General features: G+C 46.9%; 1 protein-coding gene across 8 annotated transcripts in view; it reads left to right on the forward strand.

Annotated features, from left to right (window-relative positions):
* The window catches only part of DAPK2 (death associated protein kinase 2), a 118,956-nt gene that overhangs the window by 63,917 nt on the left and 38,385 nt on the right, over positions 1-16,654 (forward strand). For 7 of the 8 annotated variants that reach the window (XM_027067479.2, XM_027067478.2, XM_053223900.1 and 4 more), the window contains exons 3-4: positions 944-1,165; positions 9,227-9,365. In XM_027067479.2, coding sequence (XP_026923280.1) covers positions 944-1,165; positions 9,227-9,365 — 361 coding nt within the window. Of the gene's footprint in view, positions 1-943; positions 1,166-9,226; positions 9,366-16,654 lie in introns of those variants that run through there. The other variant, XM_053223902.1, reaches the window with a different exon arrangement.

A 16,654-nucleotide genomic window follows, 5' to 3' on the forward strand; every position in this document is an offset into this window, starting at 1 on the left:
CAGAATGAAGCATTTCTAGGCCCAAACCTGAGGGGCACTTAGCATATTCTTGACTTCTATAACTACTTAGTGGCTTTGTGGACAGTGAGCTGGGCACCTGAGCTGGCCATTAGCTCTGTGATGACCTCACGCTTGTCACTGACCTCTCCTGTGCCTCAGTTTTCTAACACTTTGCAATTCTATGGTCCCATCAGCCCTCTCGCTGTGACCAACTCCCCCTTACGGTTATTAACAGTGTTAGGCTGCCTCCACCGACCCCCGCCTCCTCCAGGATCCCACCAACCCAGCCAGCAAATCCTCTGGCCTTGTCTTTACATTAAGTGTATCACTCTCGTATTTTCTCTGTCTCCTTACTGAGGACTTGCTTTGCTCAGGTCATTGAAATTTTATTTGTTGGGCGGAGGTTGGGGGCAAAGGTACAAACATGAGAATATAGAGATATCACAATTATAAACGGATGAACTTATACTTGTGTCCAGGTAAGACAGACTCAAATTCAATAACTGTTACCATTAATATTTTGGCCATACCAATATTTATGTTTTTCCTTGCTAATCTTTACATTATGTAGTATAAGCCTCTGGACATTGTGATTTTATCTAGCGGATACTGGACTTGAGTTCTCATAGAGACTTAAGAACAATGAAGCTGTGTCATCCTGATCAAATAGGAAACCGTTCAGGGCCTCGGTGCTCACATCTGTACACGGGGAATGACAATACTGGCATTCATTCCTAGTAAAGGCAAAGTACTCATATGAACAGAAGGAAGCCCAGTACCTGGCCCCTCTCAGCCGCTCGTTACCTGGCAGGGGAGGATGCAGGCTGGTGATATAATTTGTCCTACTCTGGCGGAATGAATTAGTGTGGCCTGGGGCTGACAACTGGTCACTTCCTTGATGGACACAGTTACACCCTGATTGTGCTGGTCTGTGTCCCCACAGCGGCCAGTTTGCCATTGTGAAGAAGTGCCGAGAGAAGAGCACGGGGCTGGAGTACGCGGCCAAATTCATCAAAAAGCGGCAGAGCAGGGCCAGCCGGCGGGGCGTGTCCCGGGAGGAGATCGAGCGGGAGGTGAGCATCCTGCGGCAGGTGCTGCACCCCAACGTCATCACGCTGCATGACGTCTTTGAGAACCGAACCGACGTGGTGCTCATCCTCGAGCTGTGAGTGGGTGTTTGGGACCCATGGGGGGCAGCAGAGGCAGGTAGGGTGGTGGGTGCTTCAGACACAGGTCCCAGAGGGCAGCGGCAACCAGACCTCATGAGCTTGGCCCAAAGAAGGTGAAGTCAATGGTGGGTGGTTTTCGTTGGTTGCTGCCTCCCTCATCCTCCTTCTGAGCTTGGGCCAAAGGTGGGTGGGTTTGCTGAGCATCAGGCACAGAAGGGTAGGGTCTGGGTCTGGCTTTCATGGGACCCTGGGGATAAAAGGGAGGCAATGGCTGGCCCCTGGGTCGTTTCCTGGCGGAGCATGTGGGAGGATGGTGGGGGGTAGGGAGCGGTGTAAGAAGGTAGTATGAGGGGAGGAGAGGCTGTTCGGGAGGGGTCTTCTCTATGAGGAGGAGAGGAACAAACATCCTTCAGGCTCTGCAAAACCCTTCTCCAGCCCTTTCTTGGGAAAAATTCCCACATTTGTTCTGTTTGATGCCTTCATTATCATAATAATAGCTATTATTTAGAGAGCCCTAGTATAAGGCAACCATTTGTCGATGCTTCTTGTTTGCCATCCTGTTCAGTCCTCACAAAGACTATTGAGGGAAGTGTCCTCCTAACACGGAGGAGTTACTTGGTATTCACTGTATTGAGCACTTCTGTTATCTTATTTAATCTTCATAAAAATCTTATCACACGGAAGCTCTTACTATCTCCATTTTACAGACAAGAACACTGTGAGAGGCCAGGTCTCTTATAAGACCCTAGAGCCAGGAAGAGGAGGGACTTGAGTCCACACTGCTTGTGCAGACAGCTATGAGCATGAGGTGAGATGGCATTATGCTGGCCTAACTGGGCAAGACGTCATAGTCTGATGATACCAAGACTCCAGGAATTGGCCACCTTGTGTCCCTCCTGGAGGTGTCTCCATGGAATGGGGAGATAGAGCTTTGGCAGGCAACAGAGTTTGAGTTGGACTGTACAAGTCACAATGGCTGTGTGCAATCAAGCAACACGACCTGGTGTTGAGAGTGTTCCGAGCCTCATGGGCATATATGCATCTGCTGGTTGCAGAGGAGTGGCAGCATTTGTTTCAGAAATCCCTGACTTTGTGACCTCGGGCAAGACACCTCACTCCTCTGAGCTTCAGCTCCCATCTGTAAATGTGACAGCCATCCTTAACCTGCGCACAAGTTGGGTGGACCACCTGACATTTGAAGTCATTCTAATTTGAGAACTAAGCCCTGACGTTACCAGGATATAGATTTATGTAGCAGATGGGCATTTGCATACTCTTGCATTGATGCTTAAATTATCCATCTCACTGTTTCAATGCATAGACTCACCCGTGCTATTCCTTTCACTCCAGCGTCCTCTGGTCTCTCCCATAGACCTCTCAGCCACTTGGACTAGTTGGCATATGCCGCTGCCTGACTCAGCAAGCCTGGGGGCATCCCACAGGTGCGGTCAGCCATGTGGACAGCCCAAGGTGTGGCATGCCGCAGGGCTAAGGGTCAACAGTTGGCACAGTGTTCCCAGCAGAGAGCGACAAGCTTACCCCCGCTGGGGAGGCTAGGCCACTGCTTTAAAAAAACTTTCCAGCAACTGAAAAGAAATTGCATTTACAATCCTACCATCCAAACATAGCTATTCATGTTTTTCTGTGGTTCCTCTCGGCCTTTATCTATTTGTATACAATCATTGTACTTGCACAATTTCTTGCTCTACTTTTCCCCTTCAGCATAATTTCACAAATAGTTTTTTTTTCTTTTAACTGACTGTATCATGTTTCATTGAATTACATACTCGTATATCCCTATCGTTGGACATTTCGTTTTGATTTTCCAGCTTTTAACCATTACAAATTTCAGTGCCAGAAAACAACTTCCTTCCCATAATTTCCCACTTTTCTTTTGAATTAATCCTTTCAGATCAATCCCCAGGAAGGGGATGACTAGGCTGACATTTGGAGGGCTCTTGATATCCTCACTTTCATGGGATGGTATTAGTTAACTTGTAGGACGTACAATATAGGAGCGGTTTCCAGTTTGCCCGCAGCCTTGTCAGCCCTGGGCCATTTGTTCTAAAACAGGATTCATTATTCATTTGCCTTTATAGTTATCAAATGATTTGTTGTTGTCATTTTTATAATTATAAGATTAAAGTGTTTTATTCTTTAATTGCTAGAGAAATTGCCTGCTTCTCCTGGTTTGCAGAACCCTAGGAGTTGGGGTCTGGGATGCTCTTGAGATGTCCCTGTTTCTCCCAGCAGGGCTCATGGTCAGCAACAGTGATGTGCCCTCTTCCAGTGAGTTGTCACCATCCCTACCATCAAGCTGTCGCACTGGTACTCCCAGTGTGACTTGCTTGAGCTGCTGTGCTTGCTCAGTTCTGTCTATTCATAGTTTCTCTATCACCTCTTTTACTTTGAAGCTGTCTCACTGCTCTTGGGGTGTCTGACTATGGAGTGCTGGGGATTGCTAAGGCTAGCAATGGTGCTGGAACAATGTGTGACAAGGGTGTCCCAGGGAGGACCTCCCAAGAGAGAAGGGGTTTTCATGGGCTTTTGTGTTGGGATTTGGTGACCCCTGTTGGGCTGATCAGCAGCCTTTGACTGCCTGGTCCTCACGGTGCCCTAACAGGTTAGTGGGTTTGCCCAGTGTTTAAACATGACTATCAGTGCCCGCCTTGTTCAGTTGGAATTGCAGGTTTTGTGGATGGGTTTACCCCAATCCCATTGTCCCTCTCAGCAACTGTTGTCTGGTGCAGGGCTTGCTTTTGCTTTCTGCTAAAGTGACCAGTACTCAGAAGACATACCCAGCCCTGACTTAAGTCCCTTTAAACTGTCATCACTCCATCCATGACCTCCTTAGCAATAGCTGCCTCTGGTCAGGGCTGTTGAAAGCAGGGATGGGAAGGATTTGGTTTTGCCATATAAATTGACTTTTGTATGGCATAAAGAATATTTTCAAAATCTCGGTAGATTAATTCATGTCATATGTGGAGCTTGCTCTGAAAATGTAAGTCAGCCCCAGGGGGGCGGGGGAGTTGGCAGGCCTCTTATCCAGGCCCCTGACCTCTCTGGAGCCTCCTGGGCTCCCTGCTAATGGAAAGTGATACCCGTGTGGTTGCATACCAGAGAATGGGTTGGCAGATCACCCCACGGGGTCAGCAGTGCTTTCCAGTGCCCTAACTTGAGTGCACCTTCTTGCGCCCAAGTGGCTCTGGCAGCATCCTTTCCAAATCACTGTCTACACAGATCATTTCAGTACACATCCAAGAAAGCATCTGGAAAGGTTTTCTAGCAAGCAGACCAACCTGTGGGGAGGAAAGAGGCAAAGGTCAGCTTAGCAGGAAGGGGACTGATCCTGGGAATGCTGAGAGGAGAGGAGAAGAGACCCAGACTATTGGGTTTTGCTTTTCATCTTTAAGCTGAAGAGGTTTGGGATGTGAGAGGAGAGAAATTTGGGAGGAGATGGGGAATGGCTCCGGGGAAGAGAAACCCTTGGGAAAAACTATGTTAGAGGAAAAATGAACAAAACCTTGAGGAGAGCTGCCTGAGCACTGATGTGAGTGTCCGCAGCCTGAGGTCCAGACTTGGACGTTTATCCCTGTGGGCTCATCAGCCTCCACCATTCCAAGACTCTGAGGAATATTCTAAGGGCCACCGTGGCTGGGATCCAAAGGAGACCATGTCTCACCCAGTCTCCTGCTCAGATCACACCTTCAAACAAAATGGCTGATTACTGTCCCCTAAAGTCTTCACCCAGCCTGGGCCTTCACATCAGTGGTGTTAGGTGACAGGACACATCCACGTTATCATAAGATTCTTTTACACTTATGTAGCATTCTATTTAAGGTAGGAAGGGTAGGGTGTGCCCGAGGCCACAGCCTCATAGGACCCAGCAGGGGCTAGAAGTATAGAAAACAAGGGCCAGGCTGGGTCCTGTGTTTCAGAGGGGCCCTGTGGATTTGAGCAGGTCTGGACAGGTCTCTTGCAGATGCCGAGCCTTCACTTTTATATGCTATAGAATATGCTATATCATGTTGATATTTTTAATGTTTTTTTTCCCCCCTTTGTTCTTTTATCCACCCACCTTCTATTGAATGTCTTTGTTTCACAAGGTGCTGGGGAAGCAAAGATAACCTAGCTGGGGAGAGAGGCAGACAGGTAACATGTGTGATGAGGGCTCAAATGCAGCTCAACAGGGATGTCAGAGGCCTACCCAGTACTTGGGGTGGCCTTGAGCTTTCCTTTTTGCACCCATTCAAACTTTATAATGTGGAGACAATGTGGCGAGAGGAACACACAGTGGACTGGAGCTGAGAAGATCTGGCTGTGACTCCTGGTTCTGTGGCTTACTGTGCGACCTTGGGCAAGTCACTTGCTCTCTTGGGGGCTTCAGTTTCCTCATTTGAAAAGTCAGGCCAGAAGTTCCGTCTACCCTCAGGGTGGATATGAGTCTCAAGTGAGAGAATGCTTGGGAAAGCGCATCGCTCCAGTGGCCAGCTCGGAACCAAGCACCCTTCTGCCACTGCTATGCCTCATGACAGTATGGTGCGTGTTATTTACTTCTGGGACTTGATCGAGGGTCTCATAGCACTTGTCCAACTCTACAGCGAGATTCCCCCCTCCCAGGGGGCAGTGAGGCTGGTATTTTTCCTCATTCCTGTTTTGCAAGAAGAAAAGCTCAGCCCTGGGACTCTCACGTGCCGCACCCCAAGGGGAAGGTTGGGTCTGTGTTAGGGAAGGATTGGGACCACTGTCCTGGCCCTTTGACCTGGGTCTGCAGAGCAGACTCAGAGTTTCTGCTTCAGCCGGTGAGAGGGGTTCAGGTTCCAGCACCTGCCCAGGTAGGGGTGGGGCAGAGGATGGCCTCACCCATGAAACACATGGAAAAGTAGTGCACAAGCCTCGCTGCCAACACCAAGGCAGATGCCTTAGGCCACACCCAGCTGACTGAGTAGAGGGGCACTGTGGCTCGAGCAGATAGTATGCACCCCTGCACCTTCTCACCTCATTCCCTCTTCACCCCTTTACCACCACCCCGCCCCACTTTCTCTAAATATTTATTCAGCATCTGTCACGTGGTAGACACCAGCCCTGAGGATGAGGATCTGATTCATGGCTCCTGCCCTTGAGAAGCTCACACCCCAGCAGGAACAGAGGCTTCTGGCATTTGTCTGTCTACTAACGGGAGATATTTTCAACCCCATTTGACAGATGAGAGAAGACTGAGGTGGAGAGTGACTTGGTAGTCAGTGGCAGAACCAGCACGCCAGCAGGTCTGCAGCTCATCTCCGAAGCCGGCCAGCGCACAGGGACTTCTTGCCACATACATGCCCTGCGCTTGCCCCCATCTCTGTGCCTTTGCAGAGAGATGCCTGCCTGTTACAACTGTCTCATCCCCTTGCTCCCTGAGTCCAGACCCTACCCAAGCCTCCCTGCATTCCCAGCACCTTCTCCCACCACTTAAGCCCGCATAACCATACTTGATAAGCAAATAATAACATCATGGCAGAAGTCCCTGCTGATGGGACACAGTCAGGTGCTGGTCACTGTGCTGAGTGCCTTCCTTAATGCACCAACTTGTTTGCTCTTCAGAACAAGGTGAGCAGGTAGACGTTCCCATTACCCCCAGCTCCTGAGAGACCTTGCTGAGAGAGTTAGGGCGGCTTATCTCCTGTCACATGTTAGTCTGAGAAGACAGTGTTGGACTGTGGCTGGGGCCTGGACGCGGCCTTGACCGCACGCTGCCTTACTGGGAGACCTTGTGTAGCTCCTTCGCCTCCTGTGGGCCTTGGCTTTCTCATCTGTTATGAAAGAACTTCCAGGTGATCATGGTCTATGTGGGAGCACGGCTGAGGGAGATCATGGAGTCTCCCCCCGGAAGTTTCCTGTTCACTTATAGTGGATTTCAAGCATACGCAAAAGGAGAGAGAATAATGTTGGAAAAACTAGGTCATTTGTCCCATTGGTTGTCTCACAGTCTGGATTTGGCTTATTCCTGCCTCATGCCATTAGTTAACTTCCTCCTTTATGTCTTGTATTTCCTGTAAACTAATAGTTAGATCTAAATGAGATACCCTTTATATTGACACTGTTTGATAGAAATATAATATGAACCGTATATTCAATTTTAGATTTTCTAGTAGCTGCATTAAATAAGAAGTGAGAAGAAATAGGTGAATTAATTTTAATATTTTTATTCAATCCAATATGTACAAAATATTATCATTTTAACATGTAATTGATATAAAAATCATTAATGAGATATTTTACATTCTTTTTTCCGTATTCCATCTTCAAAACCCAATGTGTATCTTACACTTACAGCACATTTAGTTCATTCTCAGTGCAGTGGTTAGCATGAAATACAATCCTACCAAAACAACAAAGCTGTGTTTACGGGAAAATATTTCACACCATTTCAGTTTTTGAATTAAAATGACTTCAAATGAAATAAAATTTAAAGTTCAGTTCCTGGTTGCACTAGCCGTATTTCAAATGCTCAGTAGCCACGTGTGACTAGTGGCTGCTATATTGGGCGGTGTTCATAGAGGGCATTTCCATCACTGTAGAAAGTTCTGTTGGGTAGCACTGAACAAGAGGCTTAAGCAGATGTAGGTGTCATAAGTGTTGCTGTGTACTTACTGTTGTACCTCATTGTGTCCAGTTTTTCTGTTTTTCAGGATGCTGAGATTGATTAGTGTGTCCATGGGTGCTTCTGGGCATTTTTAAAGAAAGGAGAAAAGGAAATTTTGGTGCCGTTTAGGGTGAACTAGGTGGCAGGGAGTGAGTGATTCCCCAAAGTGGGACAGAGGCCATTCTAGCCATATAAGCATCATCTGAGGACACTTAGTATGATATAGTGGTTGAAAGTCATTCTTCCTGGGTTTGAATCCTGACTGCCACTTACTAGCTCTATGACCTTAGGCAAGTCACTTAACCTCACGGAGCCTCTGTTCCTTCAACTGTGAAATAGGAAAATACTAGTATTTAGCTCACAAGTTATTATGATGGTTAAATGAGATAATGTGCATAAAGCACACATTATGCACAGAGTAAGTAAGTAGTCAATGAATATTAATTACTAATATTATGTTACTGTAAAAATATGGGTTCCAAAGCTTTGGGGCTAGAGAATCTGATTTGGTAGGATCTGTGGTAGGACCTGGGATCTGCATTTTGAACAAGTCTCCAGGTGATCCCCCTGGCCCAGATCCCTCCCCGACATTTTTCCCTGGGATGACCCTTGGCTCTGACCCAGCCCCCAAGAAGCACATCCTGGCTGAATACCCCAGCGTCTGTCAGAGAACAGACAAGCCCAGTAGAGTTGCCAGATTTAGCAAATAAAAATCCCGTATTGTATCTGGCAACCCTAAATCTCTAATCCAGCTAAAACTGTAAACTAGCATTTATAGGAGAGGTTGTTCTGCGCCGTGGGTCTCCATTCCTGCCATATCTACCATAAGGTGCAAGAGTGTGGAGTGTGAGGACAAAAGTAGCACTTTTGGGTTTTTAGATAGGTCTTTACGTTTCAATTAGGGACCATGTCTAGATTTTTTACTCTGAAGAGGCCATCTTTTATAAAATCCAAGAAGGGGCTTTAGGGGCCATCTTACTTCTTCTGCTCATTCTGCAGATGGGGAAACTGAGGTCTGACTGGAGAGGGGGAGAGGAGTTGTCCAAGGTCAGTGGCAGAGCTGGACTGGAACCTAGGTGTCCAGCTGCTGGCCCAGCATATGTTCTTCTCTGTCATCCCACAGTACTTGTTTCTGTCCTCTGCTACCTCACTCGTGGTGGGGGAGAGGTAACACCTAGGGTAACCAGAGGCCCTTCTGGTAACGCCCTAAGAGTGGCTCATACCCTTGTGATCCAAAGGGAAGAACACAGCGAATAGAAGAAAAGGCAGTCGCTGGTGCTGGCTGGACAAAGCCCCAGAGACGGGTGAGGGGATCCTGCCATACGTCCAGATGGTGGGGGTCAGGTTCAGGAGCTGCCCCCTTTGGCCTGGCTCCCTGACATACAGGTCTGACTGGGCCTGGGCCCCACCCCACACCGGTGTCTTGCAGAGTGTCGGGAGGAGAGCTCTTTGACTTCCTGGCCCAGAAGGAGTCGCTGAGTGAGGAGGAGGCTACCAGCTTCATCAAGCAGATCCTGGACGGTGTGAACTACCTTCATGCCAAGAAAATTGCTCACTTTGATCTCAAGGTCAGTGAGGGGGTGAGGGAGGAGAATCATTTTAGGAAGAAGGAGCCCAGTCCCTTCTGATGTCACTGCCGGGAAGGGCTCAGTGCCTGTTTGGCCCTCGTCCCTTCTCTTGCTGTAGAAAACTCTGAGCTCCTAGGAAAGAAATGATGCCACAGAAAGTGTCCCTTTCCTCACTTTCATTTCACCTATCAGGCTTTCTGCACATAGAGACTGACTGCAAGAAGCTTCTTATTCAGACCACAGGTACCTTATCTCTCTCAGGGAGCAGGTGGGGTGCAGTTTTTAAATACTAGACCAACAACAGGAAACTTGAAACCAAACACATTTCACAAGACTGGACTCTTCAGTAACTGAGAACTAACTCATGAGCAGGCAGAAGTAGAAGCGTTCAGGCAAGGACTACTGAGGTTGGCTGGCCCTACAGGCCCTACACAGCACAGCCTTCAGCAGCCCTGGCCCAGAGGTCATCAATCTTGGAGTTCAGGGGCCTCTGGCTGCCCTCCCTGTTCCCATCCCCTACTGTGACCACAAAACTGCTTCCAGGGGCCGCTCATCATTTGTGGTCACTGGTATTCAGGGTCAAGAAAGTTCACTGTGACCACATAGGACCTCATAAAGCAAGAGTGTGGTCAAGTAGAAGGAGCAGTTCCCATAGTAACTGAACTCAGTCTAGTAGACTGATGAGCCTTTACAGACACCCAAAGCTTAAAGATCCTCTAACCTGTGATCAGAGGGACCTATTTCCCAGGGTGAAAACCCACTCATGTTTCTGTCCAGAAATTCCTGTTGTGTTTCAAGCATTGCGCCAGGCACCTAGGTATTGCTACAGATACAAAAATCAACTGGGACCTGTCTGGGCTTAGTTCCTCTTTTCTAGGAAACTTAGTACAGGAGACAGAAAAGAAAGACCAACAATAGAAGGAAGTATAGGGGAGCTAGGGAGCTGAAAGGAGAGGGCATCTAAGTCAGACTGCATTATCTGAGAGGGCTTCCTAGAAGAGGTGTTATTTGAGTTGAATTTTGAAGGACTGGTAGGGGTTATCAAAGGAGAAGAGTCTTCTAAGGAAGAGAGAACGACAGTGTACATGGTCCTGAAATAGCACAATGCATTCAGGGAAATACAGGCAAAGGGTGAATGTTCCAAATGGCTGGAGAATAAGCCAGGAAGAGAGCAGAAGGCAGACACAGGGTTTGAGAGCTAAGCCAAAGAGATTGAACTTTACCCTGAGGGATATAGGGGCCAGGTGATCAGGGAGGTGAGGCCAGCACATGTGTGTTTTGGAAAAATCCCTCTGGCTGGAAGGATGGATAGAATGGGGAACACCTGGAGGCGGGTGTAGGTGCCATCCGGGAAGCTAGTGCAGTAATCGGGTGAGATGTGGGAAGTGCAAAACTAATGTAAGGAGGGGACAGATTGAAGATCAATTACAGAGGTTGGTCTGAGGATTGATCAGGTGCCTAATTAGCTGTGGGGGATGAGGAAGACTGCAGAGTTCAGGATGACACCCAAGTTCTGACTTGGGAGGACTGGCCCAGAGAGGGCATGGCATGCCTGCGGTCTCACAGTGACTGCTTCAGGCAGTGGGTTCAGTTCTTGCCATGAACCCCCACCCCAGCTCTTACCCTGCCCTGTGGGGTGACCTGCCGTGATTCCCCTCGGTGGGGTCCTTACTTCTCTGCTGATTGCCGCAGTATTTTGAATTCCTCCAACAGGAGACACCTTGCAGTGTTTTACACAAGAATCTGGGGTAAAAGTTGGAGTCACCGAGGAGGGTGTGGCCTAAGGGGGACTTTGGACCTCAGAGTGGTAATACACTAAGCAGGCAACCGTCTACCCGGACTGTATTTGTGTCTCCTTCCTGGCAGTACTGTGGACAATTAACTGGCTGTTTTCTGTGTCTTTACTGGCTCCAGGAGACCGACCTCAAAATGGGCTCCTTTGTCTTTTCTCTATGGGGTCTGGTAGAGGTAGGAGGTGTTGTAATCCCACAGGCTCCGTGACTAAAGCGGGTCCACGTTGTTTAGTTTGCTTGTGTGGCTGCTCGCTGTGGTGTGGGGAGTGCTGGCTTGGAGGTGGCCAGGTCGGGGTTTCATCTTCATCCTACTGTGTACCAGGGTACAACTAAACCTCAGTCTTTTGGCTTCAATGCAAATAATAATCCCTACCTGGTGCGGTTGTTAAGGGTTAGAGAAGCAGCATTACCTGCTGTGTACCAGACAGTGCTCTGTAATAATACCTGCTATTGTTATTTCCCCTCCCAGAATAGAGGAAAAGGAAACACAACTCTTGTTACAGTATGTTGGGCCCGCCAGCCTAGAAAAACAAAACTGCTAATGCAATTCTCGATTAGCCAGCAGAGCTGAGATTCGTTGCTACTGGGGCAGGTCTGGCTCCTGGGCTCAGTGTGGATGCTTTCCTTGGCCTGGAGATGGTCACTGGGTTTCCCCCGGTTGTGTGTAGGGTGATTCTGCTAACCCCCGTCTCGGCCTCCTGTTCTTAGAGTTGTGCACACTGTGAGCATTCTGACCTTTCCTCCCCATCTGTGAGTCCCTTGGTCCAGGCTCAGCTGAGCAACTTCAGGAAGTGATGAGTAGCTGGATTACCTCATGATTGGGTAGACACTTCCTGGAGCCAGAATGTGGGTAGGCATGCCCCCGGTTGGAACTTTCCACCAGCTGGAGGGGGTCATGTAGAAAGCCCAGCTGGTAGCTTAGAGGGGACTTCTTGATTCCATGTTGTTTCCAACCACATAAAATTCATTTTACACGAATACAGTTTTCTCCCTGATTTTCACTCCCTGTGAGGTGCCTCTGCTTTTCTCAACTCTTATATTCTGTTACTCCTCACCAAGTGAGTCAGGCTAGCCTTGCTGCCCCATGGACACAGCCACTGTGTTGTCTCCATGCCCCTACCCATGACCTGTTCTCCATGCTCACCTTCCAGGAGCAGGTAATGGAGGACAGTGAGCTCTCACCTGTCTTTGGAATATGAACTTCTCCTGGATCTTCCCATGATAAGCTCCTCCTATGTTCAGTCACTGTGCTAGAGAGGTGAAGCCCTGTCCCTGGTTAACACATGCTCCCAGCCTTGTGGCAGAGAGCAGATAAATGGACAAATTAATGTATGATAAGCAGTCTTGGTAAAAACAAATCATGGCATGCTGTTGCCCAGAAATCTATGTTGGGTCCTTGTCATCTGTAGGATAAATAAACCTGTTCAGCATGGCATTCGGACCTTTCTTATCCTGCCTTAGTCCAGATTCTGGTCTCATCCACCTTTCCCCACTCCAAAACACTAGCCCCAGGCAACAAGATGACAGATACATGTTCTGGCCTCTCTCCTTCTATGTTCATGCTGTTCCCATACAGGAAGCTGTTGCTCTTCCTTTCTCTGTCCATGGACATCCTTCCTGTTCATCCTTCTAGGCCCAGCAGAAATATCATTTCCTCTAGGAAGCCTTTCCCTTCCCTACTACGTCCCAAAGCATAACTAAGAATGAACTTGCCTTTATGCTTCCGTTGCCCTTTGTACAGTCTGAGAATGTCTATTGCTGTTGGTCACTCTTCTGCTTGTATCTAGCACTGTGCTTGGCACATGACACATTACTCAGTGTTGAATGAATGAGTAAATGAATGAATGAAATGACTTAGTAAGACCAGATGCATGCATGGATGGCAAAGACCCTTTGATGTCACCTGGGAAATGCAAAAGAGTTTGCGGGCAGAAGTCAGTGCAATGATGTGAACATTTATTGGGGGGCTATAGTATGCCCAGGAGTAGAGTGACAAACATCAATGTGATATGGTACCTGCCTTCCACGGGCAGGAGATGGCCACGGTGAGACTTGGTGGGGAGGCCACCTGAAATGAAAGCTAACCATGACTCTTGCCAACAAATCCCCACTACCAAGGGGTAAGTGTTCCACCTCAGCAGAGGGAATACCAGGCCAGTGTGTGCTGTAAATTCACCATAGAAAGGCTGATTGAGGTGGGTAGGTAGGAGTGGTAAAGGTAGATGATGTTGCCTGTATTTACATGGTTGGAAGGGACATTGGGGCTGCCTGCCCTTCAGTCACAGGGAGCACCCAGTGTGCCTTCAGACATGCCTTTTGCGGGACAGATTACCAGGAAATGGGGGTCAGTACCACCTAGGAACCTTACCCTGGCGTGTGATCCCTACACAAACAAAGGCCTTGTCGAGGGCGGTTTTGTGTGGTTTTGTGTTTATTTTGTATTTGGGAATTTCCCTTCTGAGTTTTGGTATTTCTCCCCTACATCCTAATCCAACTTGAGGATTCAAAAATGGAAGGTCGGCCTCAGGTCTGACTAGTATTTTAAGCAAAAAGAACAAGTCATGAGGATTGAAAAAAATTATATGCAAACCAGGAACCCTCATGGGGCTTTTTGGCTTATATAACTACTAGAAAGGAAGAGTGAATTTCTGAACAAGTACTCCAAAATTCCAAATTCCTCTATGCCCTGATCATCTTTTGAGCTGTTTTTATGTTGACGATGTGAGGGGGTTTGCTTGTCAAGCTTTCATAGGAATGATATCAACAGTACTTTAAATGTATATGGCACTTTCTATAATACAGCATGCTTACACGTTTGTTCTCTCATGTGATCCTTATGGCCACCCATTGAGGTATAGGTATTGTCACTTTTTTACACACAAGGCAATTGACATTCAGAGAGGTTAAGTAACTTGTCCAAGATCACACAGGTTTTTTTTTTTATGTTTATTTATTTATTTTGAGAGAGAGAGAGAGAGAGTGAGCATGAGCAGGGAGGGGCAGTGAGACAGAGGGAGAGAGAGAGAGAATCCCTAGCAGGGTCTGCATCCTCAGCGCAGAGCCGGATGCAGAGCTCGATCTCACAATTGTGAGATCATGACCTGAGCCGAAATCAGGAGATGGGTGCTCAACTGAGTCACCCAGGCACTCCAAGATCACATAGGTATTAAGCAAGATAGCTGGAGCTTGAACTTAGCCAGTGAGGAAACACTAAGCCAAACTGGGTATTACCAGCTTTTTCAGTCACCAAACTGTGATGGTGTAGACTTCTTACTTCCTTGGTCCATGCCTCTTATATTTAATTAATCCAAGGGTCTGAACCGTGTCATACATTTATCCTTTACATGGTTAATTTCTCATCTGGTTACATTGTTTTTTCTTTCTAATATCCTCATAATTTTTAAAAAGTGCCTATTTTATTAACTGCTATAAAATGTGCATGCATTTGAAAGTAGAACTTACAAGAATGAGATTGTTTCCATACTAAAATCTGGTGGCATGAAGTGAAGGTAAGACATGGCAGAGATTTAACTTAGGATAGGGTGAGATTGTGATGGTGAAGGCCAGACCAAAGAGTCTGTATAGGCAGTCACAGCCATGGAAGGCTTTTCCCCTCAAATGTTTTTATTACGAAAACATTTCAAAACATTTAAAGAAATTGCAAGAATACAGAGGACACCATTACACCATCCCCCTAGATTCAACACGTGGCCACATTTGCTTTACCTCTTTCTGTAAAAAAGAATTAAAAGGGGCGCCTGAGTGGCTCAGTCGATTGAGCGTCCGACTTCGGCTCAGGTCATGATCTTGCAGTTCATGGGTTCGAGCCCCGTGTCGGGCTCTGTGCTGACAGCTCAGAGCCTGGAGCCTGCTTTGGATTCTGTGTCTCCCTCTCTCTCTGCCCCTCCCCCACCCCTGCTCGGTCTCTCTCTCTCAAAATTAAATAACATTTAGAAAATTATAAAAAAAAGAAAGAAAAAACTTTTTACTTATATAAAAGTATTTTATGTCTGTGTATCTACACACAGACACGTACACATGTGTACATATTGTATGATCTTTAGAATTAAAATCATTTTAAGTACAAATTAAAATAAAAACATGTATGTGATTTAAAAATTTTTTGGCATAATTTGAGAGAAGATTATAGCCATCCTGACACTTCATGCTTGGCACTTCTGTAGGCTTCTCCTGAGACTGAGGTTGGTCTCCTACAGTGCATCATACTTAAGAAAATGAGCAAGCATTGGCGGAAGACCTTTAATGGGTGGATAAACAAGATTCTATTTCTGATATTGAAAGAAAATTCTGGCAGGGCAGAGAGAGTACGCCAGTTGGAGGCGGTGATAAGAATATGGGAAAGAGATGAGCCAAAGGTACCCCTTAGCATCTTTTAAAATTTTTATTTAAATCCAAGTTAGTTAACATATAATGTAATAATGATTTCAGGAATAGAATTTAGTGACTCATCACATATATATAACACCCAGTGCTCATCACAAGTGTCGTCCTTAATGTCCCTTGTCCAGTTAGCCTATTGCCCCACCCAACACCCCTCCAGCAACCCTCAGTTTGTTCTCTGTACTTAAGAGCATTTTTCAAGGGAAGGATGATCTTTTATGCTATTATAAAAAGTAATAACTCATAGAAAATGTAGAAACTTACACGGAAGTTACCCACAGACTTTCCACTCCAAAGCAACTATTATTATCACTTGGTGTGGTTATGAACAGGTGTGTGTGTGTGTGTGTGTGTGTGTGTGTGTGTTAGGGTACTTGTAACTATATTGCTTTTACAGTTTTCTTTTGTGCTTTTTTTTTTAACTTTACATATTAACCCCAGCAGCCCACATGGGCTGTCAAGTATTTTACTTTGCTGTAGAAACTTTTATACAAGTATTTTCTGATTTCCTTACCCCCTCAGGATATTCTGAGAGGTGGACCCTGCTTCCTGTTTCTCAGATGCAAAGTTTAGCTTGTGCCCTCTTCATCTCCGCCCCATGCATAAGACTGTGAGCCCGAAGCCCTAGAAATACATGCGGTTTGCTTTATCAACTACTGCAAGGCCACCCTAGGGCAACCTGAGGAGAAGTGACCCTCAGAATGCTGAACTTCTAAATAGTGGAGGGAAGGAACAAAATGTGCCCAAATGTAAGCTATAGACAGCCATTATTAAAAGAATTGAAATATAGATGCTTTGAAATGGGAAGCATTAAACCAACCAGGTGACTCTTACAAGATACAGCAGGAGGCCACATGGTGAAGTAGAAAGAGGAGAGGATTGGGGGTTGAGCCTGCATTTGAGTCTCAACCTATGCTGTGTGACGTTGGGAGTTCACCTCTCTGACGTTTCCTGGCCTTGAAAGTGGAGATAATATTGCCTCTTCTTCCTGTCCCGTGGGGGTGGAGCAAAGGACCAGGGAGGTATCAGTATTAATGAGAGGGCTTGCAAATTCTAACACTTCCTGCAAATATTGGTTCTCAGTTTTAACTGGTC

The sequence above is a fragment of the Acinonyx jubatus genome, chromosome B3 (assembly GCF_027475565.1).
Source record: "Acinonyx jubatus isolate Ajub_Pintada_27869175 chromosome B3, VMU_Ajub_asm_v1.0, whole genome shotgun sequence".
Classification (NCBI taxonomy): domain Eukaryota; kingdom Metazoa; phylum Chordata; class Mammalia; order Carnivora; family Felidae; genus Acinonyx; species Acinonyx jubatus.